The sequence below is a fragment of the Cherax quadricarinatus genome, chromosome 31, assembly GCF_038502225.1.
Source record: "Cherax quadricarinatus isolate ZL_2023a chromosome 31, ASM3850222v1, whole genome shotgun sequence".
Classification (NCBI taxonomy): Eukaryota; Metazoa; Arthropoda; class Malacostraca; order Decapoda; family Parastacidae; genus Cherax; species Cherax quadricarinatus.
In genome coordinates, this window is record NC_091322.1 from 9,496,030 (window position 1) to 9,510,006 (window position 13,977).

Genomic DNA, 13,977 nt, shown 5'->3' on the forward strand with positions numbered 1-13,977 from the left:
GAAAACTTACCTAACCTGATTATAACAAGCGCAATTTAACTTATCCTAATCCAACTAAATATATTTTAGATAAGTTTACAATAATTTAATAATAAACAAACACAATGAAATACGTATATTTTTTCGTTAAGTTCAGAATGATTTTTGCGAAATTATTGCATACACAAATTTTTGCTTGCCTTATTTGGCAAGAAGAGCGTTGCTATTTAAGCCAAAATCGCAAGTTTTACCTATTCGGCACATTATATATATTATAATTAATGCATACACACACACACACACACACAGGGGCCAGGAGCTGAGTAGGCGGGGCCAGGAGCTGAGTCTCGACCCCTGCAACCACAATTAGGTGAGTACACACGTGAAGTTTAAGAAACTTAGTAGAATGATACGTAAGTAGTGTATACTTACAATAGGAACATCAACTGGCATCGTTCACCTGAACACTGTCAACATCACCAGCATCTCAAGACATTATTCCTTAATGTTTTTTGTTTTAACCACAAGTCGCCTGGAAGTAATCCAGGTAGGTAGGTAGGTAGGTAGGTGTGTGTGTGTGTGTGTGTGTGTGTGTGTGTGTGTGTGTGTGTGTGTGTGTGTGTGTGTGTGTGTGTGTGTGTGTGAGAGAGAGAGAGAGAGAGAGAGAGAGAGAGAGAGAGAGAGAGAGAGAGAGAGAGAGAGAGAGAGAGAGAGAGAGAGAGAGAGAGAGAGAGAGAGAGAGAGGGGGAGAGGGGGGGAAGAGGATGGGGGAGTGTTCGAACCTGAACCAGTATAACGCAAGTCTAACACTCTGGTCATGAGGCTATAACAATGAACTCTGAACCTGCCACTGTGTGCCTGAAGATGTTACCTTAACCACCAGTTCGACGGGTCACCATCTGGAAAAGACCCGGGCCGGGACAGTACCGGTGAACATGCTACTTACTACTTTACCACCAGCTGTCACCCAAAACTCAACCCACAATCAGTACTACTCTAGCTCTTGTCTCGCTGTTGTCAATGAATCTGAAATAACCGTGATGAAGACCATAATAAAGAAAAACTATCTTTTCTTAGAGAGGTTTGACGAGTGTTCGAACCGTGGCTAGCATAATGCCAGACAATGACACTCGTTACAATAATGATTTCTGAAACCAGCTACTTTCAGAGTCACTGGTGACAATGGAACGACATCGTTTACGGCTCACGTTGAGCAAGTAAAGCACCTAAATTACTGTGAACGCCTTCAAGTTTTGAACATGTACTCATTGGAGCGGAGGAGAGATAACTGATAAACCATACCATGGGTGGGGATAGAACCCGTGGTATGGTTTGTTTGCAATAGTGTCATTACGATTTCCTGAGTCAAGATACATGATAATATACACCTGGAAAAGTACTCGAGGGCTTCCTCCCAAATCTGCACACTGCCATAATATACTGGAGTGAGAGTTATGGAAGGAAGTGTAAAATGAACCCAGTGAGGAGCAGGGGTGCGGTGGGGACAATAAGGGAACACTGTATCAATATCCGGGGTCCCAGACTATTCAACATCTTACCAGAAGATATCAGAAACACGGCTGGAACATGTGTAGAAGTCCTGCTTTAAATTTTTCTTCTTCACCAATCCTGACCCTACTGTTTCAATAGATGTAGCAAGTCTGTACTAAGTATTGATTATTATTTACCTATCCATGGCATATCTGTTGGTGATAATGTTTGTAGTCTGGAATAACACCTTCCTTCACTCACTTGTTCACGGTATTTCATTATGTGATGTTTGTGTGGCCGTTCATTGCTCCAGATGGTATCTCCATGATCGTTCATTGTTCCAGATGGTACGTGCAGGCTTTCACTGTTCCACTTGGTACATGTATGCGCCTTTCATTGTTCCAGATGGTATCTGCATGCGCCTTTCATTGTTCCAGATGGTACCTGCATGAACTTTTCATTGCTCCAGATGGTACCTGCATGAACTTTTCATTGCTCCAGATGGTACCTGCATGCACCTTTCATTACTCCAGATGGTACCTGCATGCACCTTTCATTGCTCCAGATGGTACCTGCATGCACCTTTCATTGCTCCAGATGGTACCTGCATGCACCTTTCATTGCTCCAGATGGTACGTGCATGCACCTTTCATTGCTCCAGATGGTACCTGCATGCACCTTTCATTGTTCCAGATGGTACCTGCATGCACCTTTCATTGCTCCAGATGGTACCTGCATGCACCTTTCATTGCTCCAGATGGTACCTGCATGCACCTTTCATTGCTCCAGATGGTACCTGCATGCACCTTTCATTGCTCCAGATGGTACCTGCATGCACCTTTCATTGCTCCAGATGGTACCTGCATGCACCTTTCATTGCTCCAGATGGTACCTGCATGCACCTTTCATTACTCCAGATGGTACCTGCATGCACCTTTCATTACTCCAGATGGTACCTGCATGCTTTCATTGCTCCAGATGGTACGTGCATGCACCTTTCATTACTCCAGATGGTACGTGCATGCACCTTTCATTACTCCAGATGGTACTTGCATGCACCTTTCATTGCTCCAGATGGTACCTGCATGCACCTTTCATTGCTCCAGATGGTACCTGCATGCACCTTTCATTGCTCCAGATGGTACGTGCATGCACCTTTCATTGCTCCAGATGGTACCTGCATGCACCTTTCATTACTCCAGATGGTACCTGCATGCACCTTTCATTGCTCCAGATGGTACCTGCATGCACCTTTCATTGCTCCAGATGGTACCTGCATGCACCTTTCATTGCTCCAGATGGTACCTGCATGCACCTTTCATTGCTCCAGATGGTACCTGCATGCACCTTTCATTGCTCCAGATGGTACCTGCATGCACCTTTCATTGCTCCAGATGGTACCTGCATGCACCTTTCATTACTCCAGATGGTACCTGCATGCACCTTTCATTACTCCAGATGGTACCTGCATGCTTTCATTGCTCCAGATGGTACGTGCATGCACCTTTCATTACTCCAGATGGTACGTGCATGCACCTTTCATTGCTCCAGATGGTACCTGCATGCACCTTTCATTGCTCCAGATGGTACCTGCATGCACCTTTCATTGCTCCAGATGGTACCTGCATGCACCTTTCATTGCTCCAGATGGTACCTGTATGCACCTTTCATTGCTCCAGATGGTACCTGCATGCACCTTTCATTGCTCCAGATGGTACCTGTATGCACCTTTCATTGCTCCAGATGGTACCTGCATGCACCTTTCATTACTCCAGATGGTACCTGCATGCACCTTTCATTGCTCCAGATGGTACCTGCATGCACCTTTCATTGCTCCAGATGGTACCTGCATGCACCTTTCATTGCTCCAGATGGTACCTGCATGCACCTTTCATTGCTCCAGATGGTACCTGTATGCACCTTTCATTGCTCCAGATGGTACCTGCATGCACCTTTCATTGCTCCAGATGGTACCTGCATGCACCTTTCATTGTTCCAGATGGTACCTGCATGCACCTTTCATTGCTCCAGATGGTACCTGCATGCACCTTTCATTGCTCCAGATGGTACCTGCATGCACCTTTCATTGCTCCAGATGGTACCTGCGTGCACCTCTCATTGCTCCAGATGGTACCTGCATGCACCTTTCATTGCTCCAGATGGTACCTGCATGCACCTTTCACTACTCCAGATGGTACCTGCGTGCACCTCTCATTGCTCCAGATGGTACCTGCATGCACCTTTCATTGCTCCAGATGGTACCTGCATGCACCTTTCACTACTCCAGATGGTACCTGCATGAACTTTTCATTGCTCCAGATGGTACCTGCATGAACTTTTCATTGCTCCAGATGGTACCTGCATGAACTTTTCATTGCTCCAGATGGTACCTGCGTGAACTTTTCATTGCTCCAGATGGTACCTGCATGAACTTTTCATTGCTCCAGATGGTACCTGCATGAACTTTTCATTGCTCCAGATGGTACCTGCATGAACTTTTCATTGCTCCAGATGGTACCTGCGTGAACTTTTCATTGCTCCAGATGGTACCTGCATGAACTTTTCATTGCTCCAGATGGTACCTGCATGAACTTTTCATTGCTCCAGATGGTACCTGCATGAACTTTTCATTGCTCCAGATGGTACCTGCGTGAACTTTTCATTGCTCCAGATGGTACCTGCATGAACTTTTCATTGCTCCAGACTGTCTCCACACACACCCCGAGTATATCTACACAATGTTAAGTATTAATCAAGTGGTCTGTGTTAAGAGGTAAATAATTAAATTTCCTGCCACCAGGGCTACCTCCTGCCTGTATGCTAAATTTTTTTCATCTGTTTTCTATGCATCTTTACAATGGTTCACAGTACATGTATATGTTTGGATTTTGTTCAACAGACTCTTTAATATTAGCTTACTCAGTTTAATCCCGCCTTATTAATTCCTCAGTTTAAGGAAGTCACTGTGTGGCGAAACGTTTCCACAATAAAAATACACAAGTGTTGTACATGTGTCTCATTTATCAACTTGTTTGTTCTCTGAACCATTTATCTACAATCCTGCTTCAGATAAGAGGGTGGCGGATGCAAGCAACATCGATCATATTGACCAAAACAATTTTTTATGTTTGTGTCTGTTTGCGTCTATTGCAAGATTTCTGTGATGAGGTTCATTTGTTATGCTGTGTGTGATTGTTTACTCTTACAGTGAAAAGCCCTGTTCCTGTAGCACGATACTTGTCCCTATTCTCCTTTTATGACATACAAACACAATACTGCTGTATCAGTATATCAATGGTATACAACACCGACAAGTTGACGACTTAGACACACGTGAAACATCTGGGTATCTTTATTTTGTAGACGTTTCGCCATACAATGACGTTATCAGTACAATACACGGACAAACTGAAGACTGTAGAGGAGGAGGTAATCAATCCCTCATCCTAGGAACAAGTACTGAGCACAGTAGTCTTGATTCATCAAGACTGCCGTGCTCTCCCCATCCTCTACTGTCTTCTATATATAATTATGCAAGGCTGAGGGACTGATTACCTCATCTTTTACCGTCTTCTGTACATAATTCTGCAAGGTTAAGGGACTGATTACCGCCTCTTGGACAGTCTTCTGTTTATGTCCATGTACTGATAACCACTGGATAGCGAAACGTCTATGAAATAAAGATACCCAGATGTACACCTGTGTGATTCACCACTACTGTATCATAGTTGTCAGCTGATACTAGTGGTACCCACTGAAAACATAGAAGACAAACCAAATCTTCCAGTGGAATTCAGCAAACAATACAATGTGCAACGAGGTCAAACTGCAGCCCCGCTATGGAAACACTGGGAAATTGTTTATATAAACTTAACAATACAAAGCGTAATTAACCCTTTCAGTACAGCACAAACCCTGGGATCAAGCCGGAAGATTTTACATACAACAGAGCACAAACCCCAGGATCAATAGCGGGAAGATCTGACTTTCTGAGAACATAACAGTGCTAGTATCACAACTCTCAGCTCAACAGTAAGACAAGGATTTATTTCCAAGCGAGTCGAGAAAGTTTCCTGGCACTTGTTGTTCCTGTTCATCTATTAGTAAATAAATACCCAGGTGTCAGCTGACTCGTGGGTGCCATACGAGGGACTGGCACTGTGTCTCAGATATGGATGAGGTCGGAAATGAGCGAAAGCACGATAATAGCTCTTAACCTGAAAAAATGCAAAAATAACTGGCTGAATAACAAAATAATTCTAAACAAAAGATGCCAATCCAGTGATGACTCGTCTCAAGGAATATACAACCTAGACTGACATATTGCTATACAACGTATACCGTGTATTAAGATATATGAAATTGCAGATTTGAAGAACATACAGAATTACAGATTCTATACTGCCAGTATCAAATCAATTATTTAAAATACTGGGGGGAGCGCCTGAAATCTCTCAAGAGTATACACCCTGGAGGGCTGGTCACATTGATATACAATAGTATACACCACTCAACCCTATACACTACCTCACTCATGCATATTTCATATACATAGTATACATTTTTTTCTATTACGCCCACCCAATTCCTATCAACAAAAATATTCCATAGTGTATATAATAACATTTTCCCCTATCTTTTTGTGTTCAAAATACAAAAAAAAGCTAAAAATGATGCCATGGCTATATGAATTGATTGTAGGTGTCGTGGTATTTCCATTACGTTGATTGAGGCTCTCGTATGAGCTCTTCTATGCCATGGTTAATATGTTTGTAACTCTCACCCCGCCAGCTAGAGCCCCACCACACTCCAGATACTGATGGCGAGATCAACACTACCATGGACCAGACCACAGGGACCACCGCCCCCGTTGCCCGGTCCTAGAACAGGCCTCCTAGCTGAAGGCCTGTATATGGTGGCTGGTAATGCTGGCCTATTTCAGTAGAGTCATGATTTATGTAATGCCAGTTAATATATTTATTGTTGACAATGAATTTATTGAATGTAACCTTATGATCGTTTTGCTGCTCAAGACTGTGCATGCAAGTCGGAACTTCGATTAGGTTGTAGTCAAGAGTTTTCTTAATTTGTGAATGTAAGCTCAATGACGATTTCATTCTTTGTTGGCTTAAGATGAATTTATCAAGGTATTAATATTTCGCTATTCATCCGACCTGCCTGCTGGTATTTTCTCTGCTATTACACTACTTGCTACATTTTTTTTTTTAATTTTAAATGTCTTACATTTAAACCACAAAGCAACATGATGCTTGGGGTCGGGTCTGAAAGATTTTCTAGATACTATTTTTTATTTTCAATAGTAGGTTTTTGAACTGCTAGAACTTGTATCCGTTGGTTTTACTGCTAAAACTTCAACTACATGCAAATAAGCCACTCTTAACATCCATACCACATCTCTCCTTGTGGCCTGATTTTCTTCACTCGCATCCAAATACAGTAAACCACATTGTCCAAACTGTGTTGTCAAAGTAGTCTTTTATGTTGGTCTCACTGTGAGAGTTGCAAACAATGCGTCTCGCCCGGTGAGAAGTCTCCTAATAAACAGTATTTTGTTGTTACTAGATTTTAGACTTTGCATGTTTGTAAAAATAAATTATGTATTGTTTGTTGAGGGGTTTTTCTTTACCAACATTAATATCTGTGGCTGTGACGAGGCAGCTACTGCCTTGTTCTCACTCCAGCATGGCTCCCAGGTGCTGGAATATTGATATTTCCTGCACTTTTTCAATTCATGGCGTATGAAAAAAATAACTGGCGTCTAAATGTGTGACAACAGGTGGTTCAGTGTTACTTATGGGTGCTCTTTTAGAATAGTTTATAATATTTATATTATCAAGAACCTTGTGACAACACTTTATTGAAAGCCACAGCGAAGATTAACAATGTTGCCACTATCATTCTGGGATTATAATTTTTTCTCATACAAAATAAAGTGACGATGTTTGTAGATTGTTACACGAGCAACACAGCAATATATCCAGATATTGCTGTCACTGTTCACGGTCGCTTCATGTTACATATGAACAATATTGAATACTTGTCTGACACAACTTCGTGGAATCCTGGTTCAGAGAATTCTTCTGCAACTCTAATTATTGCCTAACCTACTGGCACGGCCCACTTCTAGCCTGCTTCACTCACCTCACATGCTATCTTTAAACGCCTTCACCTCCCCTGCCATTAGTATACTAGTCTCCAACTTAGGGCATCTATTTCAGAGTCATCAAGACTGTTGGACCGAGCACCTTTCTAAGCTGAGGGACCGATCACCTCAAACAACTAGCACGCGTCTTCCACAGTCTTCAACAGATTCATTTGAGGCAAAGATCACCTTAAACTACTATATGGTGTGATGAGAGTATACTGTTTTTGTGACTGTAATGTCTGATTAGTTCCTCGTTGTTTGTGAAAATCAAATCCCGTGCAGTTTAACTTCTAGTGGGATCAGTTATCTGTTGGTTCAAAGCGAACTTTATACGAAGCCCCATTAGTTCCTTGATTTACCGGGTTGTTGCTGTCAGCAATCTGCATGCCCAGGTCGTTAGAACACTGGAGTTAAGAGATACGATAACAAACAAGTTTTTAAAATGACACGAGAAAATGGATAAGATTTCTTAATATCTGTATTAAGAAGAAACTGGCAAATTACGAAAGACGCTTCGCGCGCGTGCACAAAAATCTGCACAATCCAGGGCAACATGGGTTCAGGGCAGGTCGCTCCTGCCTCTCACAACTACTGGATCACTATGACATGGCCTTGGATGCACTGGAAGAAAATCAGAATGCAGATGTAATATACACAGACTTTGCAAAAGCATTTGACAAATGCGATCATGGCGTAATAGCCCATAAAATACGTGCTAAAGGAATAACTGGGAAAGTGGGGAGATGGATCTTCAACTTCCTAACAAATCGAACACAAAGAGTAGTGGTCAACAGAGTTAAATCGGAGGCTGCCATAGTGAAGAGCTCTGTTCCACAAGGCACAGTACTCGCCCCCATCTTATTCCTTATCCTCATATCAGACATAGACAGAGATATACACCACAGCACCGTATCATCCTTTGCGGATGATACTAGGATCTGCATGAGGCTGTCATCTGCTGAGGACGCGGTTAACCTCCAAGAAGATATAAACAAAGTTTTCCAGTGGGCAACGGTAAACAATATGATGTTCAATGAGGACAAATTCCAACTACTCCGTTATGGAAAACTGGAGGAGATAATAACTAGAACAGAGTATACTACTGACTCCGGCCATACAATAGAGCGGAAAAATAATGTAAGGGACCTGGGAGTAGTAATGTCTGAGGATCTCACTTTCAAGGATCACAACAGTGCCACGATCGCACGTGCAAAGAAAATGATAGGATGGATAATGAGAACTTTCAAACCGAGAGATGCCAAGCCCATGATGATCCTTTTCAAATCACTTGTTCTCTCTAGGCTGGAATACTGCTGTACATTAACATCTCCATACAAAGCAGGTGAAATCGCAGATCTAGAGAGTGTACAGAGATCCTTTACTGCACGTATAAGTTCTGTCAAGCACCTTAACTACTGGGAACGCTTGGAAGCACTTGACTTGTACTCGTTGGAACGCAGGAGGGAGAGAGATATCATAATCTACACTTGGAAAATCTTGGAAGGAATGGTCCCAAATCTGCACACAGAAATCACTCCCTACGAAAGTATAAGACTGGGCAGGCGATGCAAAATGCCGCCAATAAAAAGTAGGGGCGCCATTGGTACACTAAGAGAAAACACCATAAGTGTCCGGGGCCCAAAACTGTTCAACAGCCTCCCATCAAGCATTAGGGGAATTGCCAATAAACCCCTGGCTGCCTTCAAGAGAGAGCTGGACAGATACCTAAAGTCAGTGCCGGATCAACCGGGCTGTGGCTCGTACGTCGGACTGCGTGCGGCCAGCAGTAACAGCCTAGTTGATCAGGCCCTGATCCATCGGGAGGCCTGGTCATGGACCGGGCCGCAGGGGCGTTGATCCCCGGAATAACCTCCAGGTAACCTCCAGGTATACTCCCATATAGTGAATGACAGACTGCATGGGATGTGAGAGAAGGCAGTATGGTAGTTAAAACTGCTGCTAACTTGAATATATACACATGGTATACTAAACATACAAGGCAGAACACCACTATTAGTCCAATAGATACACACACAAATATATGTGTATATGCAATACAACACTTATAAATAAGTATAAGTAGGTCATACATACAAGTACAGAATACAGAGAGATAGGTACAGACCTGGTAGAAGGTTTTTATGTGCTGAAGAAGGGCGGCGAGGTTAGCGAGGCGGGCGGCAGGGTCGGTCGGGTGGCGGTTCACCTGACGACCACAAACTTCCCGGGGATCCCTGAAACCACAACCAACACCATGTTAAACATAACAAAGTCCATATATGTATTTCCATACTATATCCTGTCGCTAAACACACACACACACACACACACACACACACACACACACACACACACACACACACACACACCTGCAACCACAATTAGACGAGTACATATATACATATTTTTTAAAGGCACAAACATGAATACAATATTACAAAATATCAAAGATTATGAATCGCCTCCAGTTCCTCTGAACCTGGATGCAAGCCAAGTATACAGCAAGCATTTCCCCTCTGGATGGCCATGCTGGGATACTGGAGCATAAAAGTGGCCACCCTTAGGTCCCTGGAGTGTCAATGAGCCTGGAACCCAGTCTTTGAGGAAATGTGTGACATTCTTTTCCCATGATCCCAGGGTCTCCGATCTCACTGGGAAAAAAATTGATACTGATGGCTTGTTGATCTTGTACTCCTCCCTGCGATCCGCAGCACCTTCCTGTTGCTCAATGCTGTGATGAATGTAGGTGTCAGTCGGGGTCGACACGCAGCTATAGTCCCATGCTAAAAAGCTTGCCATTCTTCCAAGGATAGATGGTGATGAGATCGGGGCGGTTTGTGGGATTGTGAATATTGCTGGATGTTAAGGATAGGGGCTCTCTCTCAGCCAGGCACCCAGCTGTAGCTTTATAATGTCGTTGACTTCACTGTGCCTCACGTGCTAACCCTTGGTTTTGGAGCAGTTTAGACTGTGTAGACCATATAGTTGGGCTTGAGTATCGCAGCAAACACACACATTCTGTGTGAACTGGGGCAGCGAAGCGGATAGCCAATTCAGTACGGAGGGTCTGTAGGTCGAGTCATGTGCCCACTGCCGAAATCGGAATCGTTAGATCCCCCAGATATATATATATATATATATATATATATATATATATATATATATATATATATATATATATATATATGTATATATATATGTCGTGCCGAATATGTAAAACTGGTCAATTAGCAAGAACTCATTTAAAATTAAGTCCTTTCTAAAATTTTCTCTAATACGTTTAAAGATATATTTTTTCATTAATGTTCATGTAAAAATTTATAATTTTGCACCAAAAGGAGCTTAGAAAACTTACCTAACCTTATTATAACAAGCGCAATTTATTTTAGCCTAACCCAACAAAATATATTTTAGATTTGTTTACAATAATTTAATACTAAACAAACACAGTGAAATATATTTTTTTTCGTTAGGTTCAGAATGATTTTGGCGAAATTATTGCATACACAAATTTTCACTTGTCCTATATGGCAAGATGAGCGTTGCTATTTAAGCCAAGATCGCAAGTTCTGCTTATTCGGCACGATATATATATATATATGTGTGTGTGTGTGTGTGTGTGTGTGTGTGTGTGTGTGTGTGTGTGTGTGTGTGTGTGTGTGTGTGTGTGTGTGTGTGTGTGGTGTCAAATAGGTAAAACTGGACAATTAGCAAGAACTCATTTAAAATTAAGTATTAACATTTTCTCTTATACGTTTAAATATATTTTTTTAATTTATGTTAATGTAAAAATTAATAATTTTGTACCAAAGGACCTTAGAAAACTTACCTAACCTTATTATAACAAGCTCAATTTAATTTAGCTTAAGACCTGAAAAAGAAGAAACGCTGTCACCATCCCTCACTCCGTCACTGTCTTGCCAGAGGCACTCCGATACTACAGTTCTGATGCCCCTTGAAACTAAAATATCCCCACCCCTCCTTCAGAGTGCAGGCACTGTACTTCCTACTGGGTAGGGCTCCCTTTACCACCGGAAAAGCCTGAATTCTTCGTGGAATGGATTCAATAAGGTGCTGGAAACATTCCTTAGAGATCTTGGTCTATGTTGACATGGTAGCATGATGCAGTTGTTGCAGATTTGTCTGCTACATATTCATACTAAGAATCTCCCATTTCATCACAGCCCAAAGGTCTACGCCAAATTCTGACTCTACTAACTGCAAGTCCCAGAAATCACGATTCGTCAGACCAGGCGACGTTTTTTCCAACCTTCAACTGACCAGTTTTGATCCTGTGCCCACTGTAGTCCCAATTTTCTGTTCTTAGCTGACAGGAGATCTGTAGTCCTCTGCTGCTGTAACCCATCCACTTCAAGGTTCGATGTGCTGTGCATTCAAAGATGCTCTTCTGCATAATAGTGTTGTAATATGTGGTCATTGCATTAATGTTGCATACTTGTCAGCTTGAACCAGTCTGGCCATTCTCCTTTGACGTCTCTTGTTAACAAGGTGTTTTCGTCCACAGAACTGCCACCCACCGGATATTTGTTTTCACACTATTCTCTGTAAACTTTAGATCCCATTTCTTCCTCATTCTAATGTTCAGTGTAAACAACAACTTAACCTCTTGACCATGTCTGCATGCTTTTAGGCACTGAGGTGCTGCCACATGATTGGCTGATTAGACATTTGCATTAGTGAGCAGGTGTACAGGTGCACTTGTTGATGCTACGTATGATATCCTAAGTATAGTATCCTTCCACCAAGAAACAGTCCATCCATTCAAGTGACTAACAATCACTTTCTATCCTAATAAACTGGAGAATCATTTTTCCACTAAGACAAATAACCAGTTACACATACACCAGAAGTCTCTCGGATACCATGCAAAGACTGCAGTCAGGTACACATCGGGCAGACTAGAAAGATACTATCAATGAGGACCAATAAACACGAGAGGACAATTCACTATAGATAATAGTGTTCAGCCGTCTGTCGACATGTAAGCAATAACAACCACAGTATTTACTGCTATCACTCAAATCTAACTACAGCTACAACTAAGAAAAATCATATAATCAGCTCTAATTGCCACGAAGATAATGGAAACCAGATGTTTCAAGTTACACCCTTAAGTACCTACCAGCAGCCAACTTAAATCAATATTAGCAATGCAACTGGAATACCATATTAAAGCACTGCAGTGAGTGTGTTTGCCCATCTTGGAGTTGGTTCCACTCACCTGCTCCCTCACTTTACACTCATTATGTCATTGTCTTCACCTGACGGACTCACTCTGAAGACGACTGCAGTTGGGGGTCGAAATATACAGAACTTTACCCTTTATGTTTCTGTCCTCATGTGGGTTACTGCTTAGCCTATTATATATATATATATATATATATATATATATATATATATATATATATATATATATATATATATATATATATATATATATATATATATATATATATATATATATATATATATATATATATATATATGTGTGTGTGTGTGTGTGTGTGTGTGTGTGTGTGTGCATGTGTGTGTGCGTGTGTGTGTTTGTGTGTGTGTGTGTGTGTACTCACCTATTTGTGGTTGCAGGGGTCGAGTCATAGCTCCTGGCCCCGCCTCTTCGCTGATTGCTACTAGGTCCTCTCTCTCCCTGCCCCATGAGCTTTATCATACCTCGCCTTAAAACTATGTATGGTTCCCGCCTCCACTACGTCACTCTCTAGGCTATTCCACGGCCTGACAACTCTATGACTGAAGAAATACTTCCTAAAATCCCTTTGATTCATCTGAGTCTTCAACTTCCAATTGTGACCCCTTGTTTCTGTGACCCTTCTCTGGAACATCCCGTCTTTGTCCACCTTCTCTATTCCGCGCAGTATTTTATATGTCGTTATCATGTCTTCCCTGACCCTCCTGTCCTCCAGTGTCGTCAGGACGATTTCCCTCAACCTTTCTTCATAGGACATTCCCCTTAGCTCTGGGATTAACCTTGTCGCAAACCTTTGCACTTTCTCTAATTTCTTGACGTGCCTGATAAAGTGCGGGTTCCAAACAGGTGCTGCATACTCCAGTGTGTGTGTGTGTGTGTGTGTGTGTGTGTGTGTGTGTGTGTGTGTGTGTGTACTCACCTATTTGTGGTTGCAGGGGTCGAGTCATAGCTCCTGGCCCCGCCTCTTCGCTGATTGCTACTAGGTCCTCTCTCTCCCTGCCCCATGAGCTTTATCATACCTCGCCTTAAAACTATGTATGGTTCCCGCCTCCACTACGTCACTCTCTAGGCTATTCCACGGCCTGACAACTCTATGACTGAAGAAATACTTCCT

At 42.3% G+C, this 13,977-nt stretch overlaps 1 protein-coding gene across 2 annotated transcripts in view; it reads right to left on the minus strand.

The window, feature by feature from the left end:
• Positions 1 to 13,977, minus strand: part of LOC128699162 (girdin) — a 707,427-nt gene that overhangs the window by 505,815 nt on the left and 187,635 nt on the right. For both annotated transcript variants that reach the window (XM_070090172.1, XM_070090171.1), the window contains exon 2: positions 9,762 to 9,870. In XM_070090172.1, the coding sequence (XP_069946273.1) occupies positions 9,762 to 9,870 (109 nt within the window). The remainder of the gene's footprint in view (positions 1 to 9,761; positions 9,871 to 13,977) is intronic.